This window comes from Actinia tenebrosa, unplaced genomic scaffold (assembly GCF_029948245.1).
Source record: "Actinia tenebrosa isolate PJP-AT-01 unplaced genomic scaffold, QUT_ActTen_1.0 PGA_scaffold15__27_contigs__length_11533743, whole genome shotgun sequence".
NCBI classification, from domain to species: domain Eukaryota; kingdom Metazoa; phylum Cnidaria; class Anthozoa; order Actiniaria; family Actiniidae; genus Actinia; species Actinia tenebrosa.
Genome location: NW_028292575.1, coordinates 8721100 through 8737478, shown reverse-complemented (window position 1 = coordinate 8737478; position 16379 = coordinate 8721100). Strand labels below are relative to the sequence as shown.

At 42.2% G+C, this 16379-nt stretch overlaps 1 protein-coding gene across 2 annotated transcripts in view; it reads right to left on the bottom strand.

Moving 5' to 3' along the window:
* Positions 1–16379, bottom strand: part of LOC116299720 (cytoplasmic dynein 1 heavy chain 1) — a 65098-nt gene that overhangs the window by 21109 nt on the left and 27610 nt on the right. For both annotated transcript variants that reach the window (XM_031708438.2, XM_031708439.2), the window contains exons 48-67: positions 15827–15922; positions 15390–15485; positions 14888–15049; positions 14301–14423; positions 13910–14001; positions 13431–13524; positions 12779–12970; positions 11214–11393; positions 10715–10780; positions 10092–10179; positions 9574–9769; positions 5921–6038; positions 5482–5571; positions 4940–5065; positions 4171–4309; positions 3467–3567; positions 1845–2029; positions 1478–1547; positions 860–1006; positions 138–288 (exon numbers count right to left, since the gene is read on the bottom strand). In XM_031708438.2, coding sequence (XP_031564298.2) covers positions 138–288; positions 860–1006; positions 1478–1547; positions 1845–2029; positions 3467–3567; positions 4171–4309; positions 4940–5065; positions 5482–5571; positions 5921–6038; positions 9574–9769; positions 10092–10179; positions 10715–10780; positions 11214–11393; positions 12779–12970; positions 13431–13524; positions 13910–14001; positions 14301–14423; positions 14888–15049; positions 15390–15485; positions 15827–15922 — 2512 coding nt within the window. The remainder of the gene's footprint in view (positions 1–137; positions 289–859; positions 1007–1477; positions 1548–1844; positions 2030–3466; positions 3568–4170; positions 4310–4939; positions 5066–5481; positions 5572–5920; positions 6039–9573; positions 9770–10091; positions 10180–10714; positions 10781–11213; positions 11394–12778; positions 12971–13430; positions 13525–13909; positions 14002–14300; positions 14424–14887; positions 15050–15389; positions 15486–15826; positions 15923–16379) is intronic.

The following is a 16379-nucleotide window of genomic DNA, read 5'->3' as shown; positions in this document are numbered from 1 at the left end:
CAAACAAATAGACAAACTAAGGACAAACAAACCAAACAAGCAATCAAATGAAAGTACAAACAAACCGACAAACAAGCAAGCATGACAACAAACACAAATGGAAACGTACAATACTATTCCAAAGTCTAATAATTTACCCTGTAACTTGAGAAGATCTGATCTCTTTTCATCTACATCAGGTCGTTCAGCCTTCAACACTTGATTCAAGCACTGACTCTGCAGACTGCTTCGGGTGACCGTGAAGTTGACAAACGTCACACGAGAACACAAATCCGGTGGAAACTCAATCTGAAAAATATATATATTTAAATATTTATGGAGAAAAATAAAACAGGAACGTGTTCGTAAAGAGCTATTATGCATCTATCCTCTTCCTTCAAAACCTTTATCGATACACTAAAAAAACCTTTGGCTATCCAATTTAGGGCACGGCTAACTCACAGATGGAATTGTAACTTAGAGTGTTGGGTTTTGCGGAGAAAGAAAATTAAAGAACCTGGGGGGAAAAACCCTTGAATCAAGAGAGAGACCTATAGCTCAACTCACATGAGATGCCGAATCCAGAAAATGAAACCCGAGACCCCAGAGGAGAGACTAACAAGTATACTACTGCTACGCCACACCCTTAAATTCCCGTAACCTCTCTTCCTAGAGCATTTTAATGGGAGTAAACCAGTGTAAAAACAAGCAAGGAAAGAAGGAGATGTACTAAGATGAAATGAAACCTGAGACCTCAGAGGAGAGATTGACAAGTACACTACTGCTACGCCCGATCCTTAAATTCCCCTAACCCCTCTTCCTAGAGCATTTTAATGGGAGTAAACTATGTAAAAACAAGTAAGGAATGAAGAAGACGTACTGAAGGATCTCTTGTTGAAAGGAAGATTGTGAAGGAAGGAGACAAATCAATATCCTGGTCACCCAGAGTGATGAGTACTCTGCCTCCCGTCCTGCGTAGTTCTCTGTTTAACACAGGGTTTAGGATTGGGTCATAGCTTTCCACGTCCTGAAAACAATATGTAAAGAACACTGGGTTATGAATGAAAGATTCTGACCAACTTAGTTATCTAAGTACTTGCAATAGAGGCTCCATTAGCCTGCGATGGAAAGACTATATACACTCAATTGCATCAATAATCATTGTCGTGTTTAAAATGTAGAAAATGAGACCGATAGGTACCCTGGGAAATGACAATTACTTTTTGATGTATTCATTTGAGATAGTAAGATGTGAAACGCGTTACCTCCATGCTCTCTGTCAGTGCAACGATTTTTGAACATTTCACGAGTTGTATCACTAGATACATCTAATTAACGTACTTCCCTGTACCATTTCGGTCTCAGCTTCTATATTTTCTGTGTTTTTAGACCCGACAATGATTTTGCAATTAACTGTAAATACAGCACTTAACTCAAATGTCATGAAACAGAAACAGTCCAATTTTAACCTCACTCCATTTGATCAACTAAGACTTACCTGGACAAGAAGAGGGTTACCAAATCGCAAAGCACTTTCCAAGTTCTTGCGGAATGCATCATCAAGGAAGCTACAAGAAAATTGAAAATCATATTAACACTGAAAATTGCTTCCTGCTCGTCTAGAGCTGCATTTGATTTTCTGTTATACCTACACATGGGAATTTTAGGGTTTCAACCGTCAAAAAATCACAAAGTAAATTCTGAATTAGCCCTTAGTAAATTTGATGTCATAAGTGTTTTTGTATGCACGAATTAAAAGAATGCGCAAGTATGTCCAAGTCTGGAGTAATATGGGTAACAGAGATGCGAAAAAACGCTGTAAAACAAAAGAATCCTTAAGGTCAAACAGCATTCCCAGGATTTACCTTGTCTTGCTGATTCTCTTTGCCTTGTACTCATTCATAATAAACTCAGTAGCTTGTCCTGAAGGGTCGATCACCAGTGGATAACGGTTGAATCTTTGCAGCATGATGGCATTTTCCGTACACAGATCGTCTGCTGGGAGAGAGTTGGCTTGCCATTTGAGACGATCATCAGCTGTTGAAAGGTACTGAAACGAATACAAAGTATCGGGAAATAAGCTCGAAATATTCAACTATCCTATCTACACTGGCATCATTAGATCAGCTACTCAGTGTACAATCCCAATCACAATTCGTAGTGAGTAAGCTAATACAGCAGAAGAAGTTGGGTCTCAGTTAGTAATGGTTATTAAGTGCTCAAAACAAGTTGGAAAGCATTTGATGATGGTTGGCAAGTTTTTGAGAGATCATTCTCAGAAAATGGTGGTTAGTACGTTCCAGTTAGTAAGTAGTCTGCAAAAATTGGGAAATGGCTGGCTGCCAACCCCTAATGACCATGAATAATCTATAGCCTCATGAGACTACTCTTGATTAACGATTACATTAAGGGACGGACCTTTAGATTTTTGAGGGGGGTTTAAGCAAATATATAAAAAAAATTCGAGCACAGCTTTAAAGAGTGAAAAAATAATCGTGCATAAGAAAAGTGCTAGAAAAAAATCCAAATTGTGTCCAAAAAAAAATTCCTGCACAGCCATGAGGCGTAAAAAAAATCCTGCACAAAATAAATTGCCCAACCCCTCCCCCCTCAAAAATCTGGTCCGTCCCTAAGGAAGCTATCATCATCAAAGTTAAGGTATCAGGGTACCCCAAACGACCATTGTGCATTCAACTCTTAATAGCAAAAAACCTTTTAATCGAAACCTCAACAAAGTATACATTTTCTGAAAGCTGAATAAATGTAGAAACTATTCCTTTTTTCCTTTTTGTAAAATACATTTATCCTTATAAGTTAGAGCGAATTATTCAAATTTTCACCGTGGCATCTTCGCGGAGCTCGATGACAGCCGGTAATAATCGGAAACCAATGCTTATTACCTTTCCGAGATCACAAGATATTACTTGTCAAAAGTGTGTCTCCGATTTTTGATTATTTGCCCCGTTGCTTTTTTATACGCTCTTAAAGTTATGACGCTGCTATATCACCGGTATGCAAGCCAAAATCCACGATAACTTCGGAAATAAGCAAAAAATAAAAAATCGGAGACACACTTTTGAAGAACAACTATCCAAGATAACGTCCTCAAAATTTCAGTTAAATCGGTCAAATTCCCTTTGACATCGGACTCAAAATGTAAGGGTAACTGAACGCAAAATCACTTCCGAGAAAAACCCATAAATGTTTCTGACTGAGCGGAAGCGCCTATGTTGACACAAACTGTATTTTTTTTATTACTCGCTATTAAAAATCACTATCGAAATTTTTTTGGGGGGGAAATCGAAGAATATTACATATTTTATCGCAAAATATAAAAATGTAAAAATCGATACTTTTGAGCAATTTTGGGGTACCGTGATACCTTAACTAAAATCATTAGATTTTTTATTTATCATAGACTCGTTCATTATCTTAACAACATCATTAGATGACAATAATATTAGTTTAGACGGTGTGTTTACAGTACCTCTACACGAGCTATGTCTGGTCTGTACTGTATGCCAGCTTGTTGAAGATGATGAGCCCACGTACTGAACAAATTCTGACGATACTGCTGATCAAAGTAACCTAACGAGCAGAAATACCAACACATGTTAACATACAATGAAATAAAATGAATGAAAAATAAATGAAGAAAAGAGGCTTGGGTAACTAAAGAGATACTAAAGAGATGTTTCTTTGTTTGTTTCTTTATTGTTTGCTTGTTTGCTTGCTTGCTTCTTTGAAAGTTTTTTTGTTTCATTCATTTATTCATTTATTCACTTTCATAAATAGCACTGTCCCTTGGGCAACTACAGAGATTACGAAAGAGATGTTTCTTTGTCGTTTGTTCGTTTGTTCCATTCATTCATTCATTCACTTGCCCATTTATTCCTTCCATTTATTTCCGTCCGCCATCCGTTCATTCAGAGTCTGCACATCAATACTTTGAAATGCAACAAAAATAAACTAATGTACACCTACTTGCAAGAACGTTGTCATACGAAAATAGAACATTAGTGATTTAATGGGATAGGAATTATATCAAAAAAACAAAAGAAGATCACTGAAGCTGAACTTTTTCTTTTGTCTTTTAATGAATTCCTTTCTCACTAAATTAAAAATGTTCTAAATCTGTTCTCGTATAACATCCTCCTTGAAAGTAGGTGTATATTTAGAGTTCTAAAGTACCTCCATATGATAGGAAGGCAGATGACAGAAGAACATCACCAACAATGGTACCCATCTGTGTCTGGAAGGCATTGCTTCCTGTCTCCCACCGTTGTCTCTCTACTGACAAGCTACGCAGGAGGGCAGTACTGCGACTAACCTAAAATAGAATGTCCAGACAGATAGGTCATACCTCTGAAGAAGCTAATAGTGCAGTTTTCGTATGACTGTGAAAAGTTCACGGCACGAACACGGTCGTGACACAGCAAGTGATACGTCAGACCAATCACATTGCACGAGAATTTACTCTCCATCCAATCAAATACCCGGAACACGGCATAAACACGGCGCAGACACGGTCATGCCAAGATCACGGCACTTTTAGACCAATCATATTACGCGTGAAAAAAATGAGCCAATTAAAATTCTAGAAAGTATCACGGTCACGGCACGTCACGCTTACGGCACTGAGCTTTTCACAGTCATACGAAAACTGCTCTAGCTAGGCACAAAGCTGTATTTACGCTGCGTGAATCCACACTACTTTGACAATGTGATGCAATTTATTGTCAATAAGAGGACAGACACATAAAACACTGTTGTCTATTTGTTTTTTACAATAACAAGAACGATAAAAACTTCTCATTTTTAGTGATTAAAACAACCAACGGAAAGAGCGCGCGCTCGTTGACGTCAGCTTTATCTGTCTGTCCTCTTACTGATGATAAAAAATAACCAATCAGCGCGAGAGAAATTTGTAAGTTATTGTAAAATTGTTAATAGGACTCACCTTGGCTTCTACGGCTGCCAAGTCAGCTTTGATGACCTGTGCCTGACTGATAAGACCAGCATACTCCTCCTTGTAGCGGGAAATACTCTTCTCTAGTTCAGTTATGACTCGGCTGATCTCATCGTACTAAATCACGACAAAAATCAGACGGCTTTAGCTATATGCTTTGTTATCATAGATTTTATTGATAATAAGAAAATGAATACATGAATAAGAAGAAAACTTAAAGAGCATGTAAAAATGTTTGTAACAATGTTTGGGGTGCAACCAAATGAATTAAAATCCCTTGAGATATAAATAGCAATGAAACTGCCGTCATGTTGATTGATCTAACAAGAGAAGCTTATGAGGAATGCTTTGTTGCTGTCGACCAGCATGGGGGCTATGACGTAACATATTAAAAATATATCTAGAATATCGTAGAACCCGCTCTCATTGTATTGTAGAAGCCCCTTCTCATCTTCCTTTCTTTTCTAGAACATGCAATTTAAAAAATTTTTTATAATGGCCAATAAGTTAAGAGGTGTTGGATGAAAACACACCTTTATCCTGGTGGATTGGGCATCCATTTCCAGTTTCTTCAGCTCATTCCTGAGAGGCTCCACACGGCCCAACATATCAGCATATTGAACCTAGAAGAAAAAAAACATATCATTCAAATATAAAGTTAGTCATCTAGGCTAATGAAACATAATTGTAAATAGTAAATATTTCAGATATGTCATATCGTTTTTAAATCATACGAAAACCGCTGACTCTTAAGGAAAGCGAACTGTCAGTTAGTAGAGCAGCGAGGGGCATTACCAGAGTTGGAATGAAGACCACACGCGTTTTGGCGCGAAAACCCCTGCCAAATCCACAGGTAGGCCAATGAAATCAGGTGGGGTGGGGTGGGGAAGGGGGGTGGGGTTGGGAAGGAAAATGTACAACTTTAAGTCAAACGTTTGGGGGGTTGTCGCCCCTCTCACTACTGTCACCTACCTGTGCAACAGCCCACTTGACCAGGGGACCACAAGCTTGACTAGCTCTGTTGGCCTTCTCAAATGAGTAATCAGGACTGTTAAGGTACTTGGACTGCATGGTGTTTGTTACCTCCTCACTGAAAAGACATGCAAGTCATATCAACGAGAATAAAGCAGGAAAAACAAAGACTAAATGAGTGGTTTACCCTATGCATTGTTGTTAGGTAGCTGCTTTTGTAGGGGAATGAATATCAAACTGTATGTTTAGGTTATTCTTAATAAAGAAGACGACGACGACGACGACGACGACGACGACGACGACCACCACCACCACCACCACCACCACCACCACCACCACCACCACCACCCCCACACCACCCACACCACCACCACCACCACAGCCCCCACACCCACCACCACCATCCCACCACACCAACCACACCACCACCACCACCACCACCACCCCACCACCCACCACCAACACCACCACCCACACCACCACCACCCACCACACCCACACCCACCCACCACACAACACCACCACCCACCTACCACACCCCACCTACACCCCACCAGCACCACCACCGCACCAGCCACCCCACCACCACCCATCCCCACCAACCAGCCACACCACCACCACCACCCCACCACCACCACCATCCCGACCACCCACCACCACCACCACCTACAACCACCACCACCACCACCACCACCACACACCACACCACCACAACCCACCACCACCACCACTACCACCACCGACCACCACAACGCAACCACCACGCACCACCACCACCTTCAACCACCACCACCAACCACCACCACCAACACCACCCACCAGTACCACCCACCAGCCACCTACGCACTCAGCACCATCCACCACCTAGTTACCACCACCATCCACCACTCACCCACCCACCACCTACCACCTACCACCACCACCACCAACACCACCACCTACGTCAACCACCCACCACCACCCTACCAACCAGCCACCACCACCTACCACCACCACCACCACCTCACCACCACCACCACACCACCACCTACCACCACCTATGCACCCCATCTACCCAAAAAGGCACCACCACACCACACCCACGCACCGACCACCACCACCACGCCACGAACCACACCACCACCACACAGCCCACCACCACCACCACCACCAACCACCCACCTAGCCACTCACACGACCACGCACCAACCACCAACCACCACCACCACCACCACCACCACCACCACACCTACCGACCACCACCACCACCACCAACACCACCACCACCAATTCAACCCACCACCCCCACGCCCCCACCATCCACTTCTAACCACCACCACCACCACCACCACCCACCACCACTCACCACCCCTACCAACTCAACCCCAACCACACAAAACACCCAACCACCACCACCCCCCACACCACCACCACCCACCACCACCACCACCCCCACCACCACCACCACCACCACCACCACGCACCTACTCCTACAACCTACAAAAAACAAAAAAACCACCACCGACCACCACCACCACAAAAAAAAAAAAAACCACCACCCACTCACCACCCACTCACCTACCGACCTACCACCACCACCCACCCCCACCTACCACCACTGACCACCACCACCACCACTCACCCATCGAAAAAAAAAAAAAAAAACCACCACCAAAAAAAAAAACCACACACTACTCACCTTCGCCCAACCACACACCACCACCTACCACCCCACCACCACCTACCGACTCCACCTACCACCCCACCACCACCCCCCCGCCCCCCCAAACCTACCCCACCACCTACCACCACCACAAAAAAACCAACACCACCGACACCCCACCAGACCACTCACCACCACCACCAACCACCACCACCACCACCTACCACCACCACGACCTCACCCCAAACCACCACCACCAAAGTCCACCACCACCCACCACCACTTTACCATCGCGACCGACCACCACCGACCACCACACCTTACCACCACCCCAGCCAACCACCACTACCACCATCCCCTCACCACACACCTACCAACCACCATCCACCCCACACACCACCACACCACCACCTCCCCACCCAAACACTACGCCCAACCTACACCACCACCACCACCAAAGCCACCACAACCACCACCACCGACCACCACCCCACCACCACACAGCGCCACCACCACCCCACCACCACCACCACCACCACCGACCACCAACCAAAAAACCACCACACACCACCACCCACCCCAGGTCACCACACCACACCCCCACCACCACCACCACCCCACTCCACCACCTACCACCACCACCCACCACCACCTACCAGCCTTTGGACCACCTCACAAACGACCACCACCACCACCTATCGTTCACTCACCCCACCACCACCACGCACCACCGACCACCTACCACCACGCACCACCACCACCACCACCCACCACCACCACCCTACCCACCACCACCCCACCGACCCCACCACCACCAACCACCACAAAACCACCACCGGACCACACCACCACCACCCCAACACCACGCACCCCCGACCACACCACCTCCGAACCACCTTACCACCCATCCGGACCACCGGTACCAACAAACCACCAACCAACCACCAAACCACCACAACACCGACATACCTACCCCCAACACCACCACCCACCACCACCCCAACCACCACCACCACCCCCGACCCATCAACCTACCACCACAACACACACAACCACCACCACCACCACCCAACACACCACCCCACACCACCCACACACCTACCACCACCACCACCCCCACCCAACACCCACCACCACACCCCAACACAAATCCCATCCACCACCACCACCACCTACCCCCACCACCACACCCACCAACGCAACCACAAACACCACACCAATCCGACCCAAACCCACCACCCCGACACCACCCACCACCACCCCAACCACCTACCTCCACCAACCACCAACCACCACCACCACCACCACGCTACCTACCACCACCACCACCACCACCACCAACCACGTAGGGGCCCACACCACAACCACCCACCACCACCACCACCAGCCACCCACGCCACCACCACAAAAACCACCACACCACCACCACTACCACCACCACCCCACACCCACCCTACAACCACCACCACCACCACACCACCAACACCAACCACCACCACCACACCACCACCACACCACCACCACCACCACCACCACCACCACCACCACCACCACACCACCACCAACCACCACCACCACCACCACCACCACCACCTCTATCATCACTGCTACCGTCTCAATCATTACCATAATCGTCGTAATTTTTACCATCACCATTATCACCAAAACCATTATCATAATCATCATCATCATTATAACCATCACCATTAACATCATCTACATCACCACCACTATCATCACTGCCACCGTCTCAATCATTACCATAATCGTCGTAATTTTTACCATCTCCATTATCACCACCACCACCATCATAAAGATCATCATCATCATCATCACCATCATCTTCGTCACCACCACTATCATCATTGCCACCGCAATCATTACAATCATCGTAATTTTTACCATCACAATCATCATCATCAACATCACCACTGCAATCATTACCATCATCATAATCATTAAATCCCCTCAAATGTAGTATCACAGTAATTCAACTCTTTCATCCTAATACCTGATGTCTTCAGTATTGAAGTTAACAACAGTAGAAATAAAGTTATCTTTTATGATAACTGCTCGTATTTGTTTCCAGTCTGTTACGCGCTCACCAAGCAGCAAGCAGATGGATTCTAGTGCTAATTTAACAGTTGCTGGTGGGTTGACCATAGCACGGATCTCAACAAGGTGCTGTTTCTTGATTCCCTTGACAGCTGCAATCATACGCATTAATTATCAATTAATCATAATAGATTATTAATGACTAATAGGTACTTAATAATTCATCTAAGCTGAAAAATTGCAAGTGCAGTTTTTATTGGACAGTACTTTTAACATAACACTGTTCAATACTATGCAACCTTACCAACGTCGGCGGTAAAAATAATAATAAAACTCGCATAATTTTGAAAATTATGATGTGCCTTGGGTGTGGCGAGTAATATCCTCTATTCACACATTATATTTCATTGGATGCTAGTGGACCCCCCTCCCCCCACGCTTTATAAAGTAACAAATGTATCTTTAAGTCCCAACCTTGTCTTGCCTCTTCTACTGCCGGCTCCACTTTGGCCAAATCTTCCATAACAAACTTCTGTTTTTCTTTGATTTGCGTTGTTTGTAGCTATAAAGGGAAACGTAATTTGTCTTACTTCGATAGATAACGCAGGGAATGGCTGCCCAAATTTCCCAAACCAGAGACCTATATATAAAGCCCTCAAAGGTGCGTCCTTTACCCCGTCAGACTATCAGTGCTCCTTATAGAACTCATGGTGTATGGTCTCATTTTGTAACAATTCTTTACGAAATGAACCAAGTTTGATAGAGAAAATCCAAGTTAAAGTTTATGCGAATGAAGACGAATCTATATCAGATATAAAACCTCCTTCATGGTCACGATTTCTATGTGTTTCTTTCATGAATTATTGATGAGTATTTAAAGCTAAAGCTACACAGAACAAAGAGGAGTCGAGACAGACGCGGAGATCAATCTGGAGGATTGAACCGTGAACCTCTAGCTCTGAAGGCCTTACACTAACCAACTGAGCTATGCCTGCTCCTAATCACAAGAAAGAAGGATTTCTTAATTCTGCATTCAGAAATGGCAAAGAAGGAATTATGGCCTTTGACAAGAAATTTCTGGGCTAGTAGTTTAATACCTCAATGGTCGTTTGGATGTCAATGGATGAAACTTTCTTCTTCTCTGCTTCTTGTTGATCTTTAACCTAGAGAGAAAAAAGACAGTTATTAAGATGGCCTCAAGAACATGACAGTTCCAGTGGAAATTCCAGCACTTTTAGTCTTCAGGGAATGGAAATAACAATGAGAAATTTTCTTGAATGAGCATTTTAAGCAGGGAAATATGAATTTGACAGATATAAATGTAAAACAAAACTTTTTCTTGACATCTATTTGTCTGCGTACATCTAAGATTGTGAATCAAGGCTGGGGTATGGGTAGTTCACCCTCTTCTCACCTCCTCAGGGGTCTCAGGTTACACTGACTTTGATCAGCCCAGAGGTTAACTTAATTAAATTATTGAGTATTGAATAAAATGTTTACAGTATCCATACCTATCCTACAAGGGGCGGAGGAGGGGTAGATTTTCTCAACTAGCTTTTAAAAGGCTATATTTTTTAATTCTTAGCTATTTCTCACCATTTGCTTTAGCTTTTGATTAGCCAGAGCATTCTTTGCTTCTAGCTCCTGACTCTTGAGCGATAAACTTTTCTGTAGCTCCTCAACTTGGTCTACTGTCTCTCTGATCTTTTGGAGACCAACATTTAGATGGAGTTGTTGTTCTTCAAGATCAGATCTCTTCTCATTAAACAACTTGACCTAAGTAACATGATACATAAATATGCTTAGTAAGCAGGCATAGCAGTCATGGTGTAGAAATGATGCTAACTTCTTAATGATAACAGTCATTGGGAAACGATCATGATAGTGATGATGATCATGACAGTGATGATGATCACGACAGTGATGATGATCATGATAGTGATGATGATCATGATAGTGATGATGATCATGATAGTGATGAAGATCATGATAGTGATCATGATCATGATAGTGATGATGATCATGATAGTGATGAAGATCATGATAGTGATGATGATCATGATAGTGATGAAGATCATGATAGTGATGAAGATCATGATAGTGATGAAGATCATGATAGTGATGAAGATCATGATAGTGATGAAGATCATGATAGTGATGATGATCATGATAGTGATGAAGATCATGATAGTGATGAAGATCATGATAGTGATGATGATCATGACAGTGATGATGATCACGACAGTGATGATGATCACGACAGTGATGATGATCACGATAGTGAAGATGATCACGACAGTGATGATGATCACGATAGTGAAGATGATCATGACAGTGAAGATGATCACGACAGTGATGATGATCACGATAGTGATGATGATCACGACAGTGATGATGATCATGATAGTGAAGATGATCACGATAGTGATGATGATTGGTGATGATGATGATGGTGGTGATGATGATGATGATGTTGGTGATGATGATGATGATGGTGTTGGTGATGATGATGGTGATGATGATGATGGTGGTGATGATGATGATGGTGATGATGATGGTGGTGATGATGATGGTGATGATGATGATGGTGTTGATGATGATGATGGTGGTGGTGGAGATAATGATGATGGTGATGATGGTGGTGATGATGATGGTGGTGGTGATGATGTTGATGTCGATCATGATAATGGTGTTGACTATGACGATGGTGATGATGATGATTTTGATAATGATGGTGGTGATGATGATGGTGATGATGGTGTTGATGATGATGATGATGGTGGTGGAGATAATGATGATGGTGATGATGGTGGTGATGATGATGGTGGTGGTGATGATGTTGATGTCGATCATGATAATGGTGTTGACTATGACGATGGTGATGATGATGATTTTGATAATGTTGGTGATAATGATGATGGTGATGTTAATGATAGTGACGATGGTGTTGACTATGATGATAATGGCTGGTGTCTGAGGTGGTAGTGTTGATGTTGATGTTGATGTTAATGATGATCTTGATGATGGTTATGATGGTTATGATAATGATAATCTGATGGTGGTAAGAAAGGTGATCAAGATGTTGCTGATACCAATGTCGATATGCAAGCAAGTGACGTTCATGACGATTTTTTAAATCAGAGAAAATCATTTTCCCTTACATAGTGATTTATAAAGTCCAGGTAGTGCCTTGGAGTGATAGCCATAACCTGACTTCCTTTCTTCATCAGCCTTGAGTTAGCTTCATGTAGAGTTTGGTGGACAAACACAAAGCCGTTTATGACAGCTTCCCTGTGTGTTGGAGGTACTGGCAGTTCCTCATACACCACTGGCAGGTATGGAGGAGCAGAATACTACAATAAAAAGAATTAGAAGATCACATAGGGCTTAAAATAGGGCTTGTAATGGCTGGTCAATGGACAATGTCTGGCCAAAAGTAGTACTTGTCCAGCCAATGCCTCTTAGGCCAGTCCTCTTGACTGGTCACATGTTTATCAATCCAAAGTAACTTGTCATCTTGTCCAGCCATTGACAACTGCTACTTTTAGCTCATCAATAAAGGATATAAATCCATGAAGTTACAATATTGAGTGACTACTCCCTTTTCAAGTTTGCCTTTGCTCAGTCTTAGCCTAGATTGTGTACAAATGTGTTCTTTTGTTTTATTAAGGTCCATTGTATAGTAAGGAATTTAAATACTTCGGAATACGAGTTGATTGAAATGCCACGGGTTTTGGTTGAATAGCTGAATATTATAACACAGAAATGAGACTGAGCAAAGAGCACTCGAAACTGGAGTATTGAAATGCTCACCTTGGACTTGTCTAAATCAAGTTTACTAGTGAACTCTTTTCCAACTTGGTACAACGCACCAGTAGACCAGTCACCAAACCAGTTGAGCACGCACCTAATGAGGCCAAAAGTAAAACATTAATGTAATATATCTTATTATATAGATATCGATGAAATACCAGGTTTTCCAGGTATATCTTTCACCAGTGGAAGATACCATATCTTTCACATGTGAAGATATCGCTGATGACATAGTAACGTATTCTAATAAAGCATTTTTGAGCTTTTGTTTTATTTAAGTTTCATCGATATCTATATAATAAACAGAACATTACATGTCCGCTTCATGGAAATACGAATTTTATCTTCTCGTGTTCAATTTAGACATCTCACGAGTTCGCTGCGCTCACTCGTGAGATATCAATTGAACACTTGAATCTCCGCGCGCCCATGTAATATCCTCTATATAACCACAGAGGGGAATTATGTCTAGTACTGACCTGTTGAACAAGGCAGGAGATGTTGCAGCTCTGTCCTTCAGGCCTTCAGATGAGGGATTCATAGTGAACACAACATGAAGGTTGGTCATCACCTAATTAGATATAATTTTAGTAAGATGTTAGTAAAATTACATTTGATCCCTGAATCTGCATTTTACCACGTATATCTTCAAGATATTTTTTTTGGGGGGGGAGGGGGGATCAATTAGCTGAATTAATCTCAGGAACCTCATCACCAGCTTTCAATGAGGAGCAAACACCATCATCGATGGTAAAATAAGGTTCAAGTAATAAGTAATGATACCTAAGTAATAAGCTGCAAAGTGTCTTGGGGAATGGACAACATGAAACCTTCCCTGTATCTGGATATATAGGATAAAAGAAAAAGCACCTGTTGTGTGAACCACTTGTAGAGCTCTTCTCCCGAGTCCAACATCAGACCCTCTCTCTGTGATCCTTCCTTGCACTGGGTCATCAATGTGGTGAACTCATCTCCTTCAAACAGACCAGGCACCTAAAACAAAAAAAACATGTTGCATTTTAAAAATCCTATCAACAAAGTAAAGGAAAGGGAGGATAATGTGGACGTTTTTTGGGACTGTTGAAAACATCCCTGCTCCCCCCTCAAAATCAACATTGCCCCCAACTCATAAATCATGAACAGTCCCCAATGGACTAACATCAAAATACAATAGAAATGACAAATTCCATCAAGAACAAGTGTGACTTCTTTCATATTTCCATGTAAGCCTCACGTCCACTATATGACTTAGAAGGGTCCATTTCCGTCTTTTAGCACTGTGCAGTAATACATCACCATGTGTAATTGGCCTTACCTCTCCATTAGCAAGAAGAGTGTTCATTCTCTGTGCAGTAATACATCATCACATGTAATTATTGACCTTACCTCTCCATTAGCAAGAAGAGTGTTCATTCTCTGTGCAGTAATACATCATCACATGTAATTATTGACCTTACCTCTCCATTAGCAAGAAGAGTGTTCATTCTCTCCAGGAAACTTGACTCCATGATGTTGGATTCATCTAGGATGAAGGCAATCTTTTCATTCTTGCAGCCTGATCTTCTCAGTACATTACGCAGGTCTTCATCAAAATCTGCTGCAGTGTATTTACGATGAATCTGAAAATATTAATCTTGTGACTCAGTCTATAGACTTTATAACGGCAACTAGAGATAATTGTGCTTCATTGCCATACTGATCAATGCAAACATCGATCACAATGACTCACTTTTATCTCTAATTTGCATAACATATTTTATTCTAAAATCTCTTCATCTTACGTAGATTGAAAAACTTCAAATTAGAAATAAAGATAAAAAGGCAAAATTATTTCTTTGATACTGTGTAAGAAAAGAGACAAACTGACAAAGTACAACACAGTGACATAACATTTGTTTGCCCATACGTAGAATGAAACTGGACATAGATCTGAGGTACTTTGAACTTGTTGATACACACCTTGACTTGGAAAACACTCAAACCATTCATCCATGCTACAAATCTAGACAATGTAGTCTTGCCTGCTCCACTGACACCAATCAAGAGAAGATGTCCCTGAGAAATAATGATAACAAGCATATATAACTAAATAAACAGTAATGATGAAAAGGTAAATTATACACCGTGAAAAGATGAAAAAACACCGACGCAGCTCACGCTAGTTTTTAGCTAGTTATATCTTCTTATAACTAAGAAACATATATTTAAAAATTGGCCTTGCTTCTGACTATAATACCTTTATTATTTTTATGTCATGATACTGGAATGTCGTTTCCAAGAGGCCAGGGTTTGACAATAAACATTCACTACGGACTTCATTTAATTATTTTGTTACACACATAACCCTCAGTTGAAATGCCAATTTTGCCTGGCAGTGACCCAGTGATCTACTGTACCTGTGGCTGTCTGAATATTCTGTCAATGCGGAGGACATGGTCTAATACTTCATTGAACAACACCAGAGGTACATCTAGTTCTTCCTCATAGAACACCTGGAAAGAAGAAACAATATTGAACATTATTCATAAAATTTGATGAAAGCTCAAAACTATTCCTTGATATTTGCACCATGCTCAACTCTAGAGGTGGGGCAATGATCAAAGGACTTATAACAGCTGTCAGAGTGAAAACCCAGAGTGTCAAAAAGAAACGGAGTTATGCTGATCAAGTGTAAAAACTGGTAATACAAGCATGTTCTGCTCAAAGTACCCGTGCACATTTTGCACAAAAACATTCCACTGATATGCCACATATTTGGCATTTTCCGCTGGAAAGCCTGTCAAAGATGCATAATCTTCATATGTATCAGCAAAATATGCTTACTTATGAGGCAAATTTAGATGTGATAGATGACAAATATATAAAAAGTGAACATTCTGCTGACATTGATAGCTTGGCTTTATTTTTTCTTCTTCATACAATAGAACTGATCAAATTGCATTTAAAAAT